Below are 1,351 nucleotides of genomic sequence, written 5' to 3' on the forward strand. Positions count from 1 at the left end.
CAGGAAGAGGGCTGTTCCCTGCTGCCTGAGATTCATGCATAGCAAAGCCCCCCTGGTGCCAACCCCCCAAACTGCTGTGCTCTAGGAAGCCACCAAATGCCTGCTGGAAGGGCCAGCCCTGCATGTGTGTGTGATGGGTGCGGGGGTGAGTGTTTGTGTAGGCATTGCTGGAAGTGCCTTGTCATGCTTAACCTCTCTCAGTTGCTTCAGTTGTTTTCCCTGTCTCGGTCTCTCTTTGCCTGTGGTTGCTTTCTGTCACAGTGCTGGTAGGGGATGGGATGGAGGGGGCGGTGTGGGAACGGAGAGCAGGTCGGCATGCTAACAACTGGAACAGCTTCTAACGCAATAGTGAGGTTTTATTTTTGGAGAATACCGATCTGACGTTTTTGGTTTTCCATCTCTGAGATATTCCCATTTTCTTACTGAATGCTAAAATTTGGTGAATTTCCCATCCCTTTTTTTTTTTTTTTCTTGCGGTATTGTCGCGCCTGCAGACAGACAGATGGGCATGGATCCCTTTTACGTAAATCTTTCCAACATTCTCTGTGTTGAAAAGTATAAAAATTGGTCTGGCTCTTGGCTCCAGCTCTCTTTCAGGGCCTTGAACTGACAACGGTGAGTTAAAAGTTGTGTACGAAGTCCTTTGGCAGGTCCTTATTTTCCCACCTCTATCGCCTTTGCTTGCGTGCAGTCTGGCCTTGGATGCACCTGGAACGCCGGCAGACCCTAGGAGGGAGTTGGGGCATTAGTTAAGAGTTAAAGATTTCCACAGGGTACGCACAAAGGGACCGATCGCTGCCTGGCTGCACCCTATAAATAGGGCAGCTGCCTCCAGCACAGCCACTTCATTTCGTCTCCACAGAGCAGAGCTACCACAGAAATGCAGCCGATTCAGGTCTCCTTCCTTCTCTCCCTCGCTCTGGCCACGGCGCTGGCCCAGTGCCCCCAGCCCAACGAAATCAAGGATGCGGAGGGCAACAAAGTGTGCGCCCGTATGTTCGAGGACAGCAACGCCTACTACGACCAGTGCTGCGGCGGGGCCTTTTTGGACGCCCAGAACGGGGACGACATGCCCTACATGCCCCTGAAGTGGAGCAACCGCATCTCCTCGCTGGTGGTGGCGACCCGCTGCGAGCTCACCGTCTGGTCCAAGCAGCCCAAGCATGGAAACATGCGCAAGTTTAACGCCGGCATCGTCTACCGCCTGAAGGATGTGAAGAAGGGGCTCTTCGGGACCTGGAATAACGCCATTTCATCTTATTACTGCAAGTGCAATTAAAAAAAAGAGTGGGGAGTGGTGATAGCAGAAGCGGAAGACAAAGCAACGGGAGGAGAGGAGACGGTGGAAAAG

At 52.8% G+C, this 1,351-nt stretch overlaps 1 protein-coding gene across 1 annotated transcript; it reads left to right on the forward strand.

Annotated features, from left to right (window-relative positions):
• Positions 1 to 794: 794 nt before the first annotated feature.
• SYCN (syncollin) lies at positions 795 to 1,351 on the forward strand. The gene has a single exon (XM_029571456.1). It carries the CDS (start codon positions 881 to 883, stop codon positions 1,277 to 1,279), a length of 399 nt encoding a protein of 132 aa, XP_029427316.1. The 5' UTR covers positions 795 to 880; the 3' UTR covers positions 1,280 to 1,351.

The sequence above is a fragment of the Rhinatrema bivittatum genome, chromosome 11, assembly GCF_901001135.1.
Source record: "Rhinatrema bivittatum chromosome 11, aRhiBiv1.1, whole genome shotgun sequence".
NCBI lineage: Eukaryota > Metazoa > Chordata > Amphibia > Gymnophiona > Rhinatrematidae > Rhinatrema > Rhinatrema bivittatum.

Coding starts and splice junctions, on each gene's coding strand:
- SYCN (XM_029571456.1), top strand. CDS start 881: ATGCAGCCGATTCAGGTCTCCTTCCTTCTCTCCCTCGCTCTGGCCACG.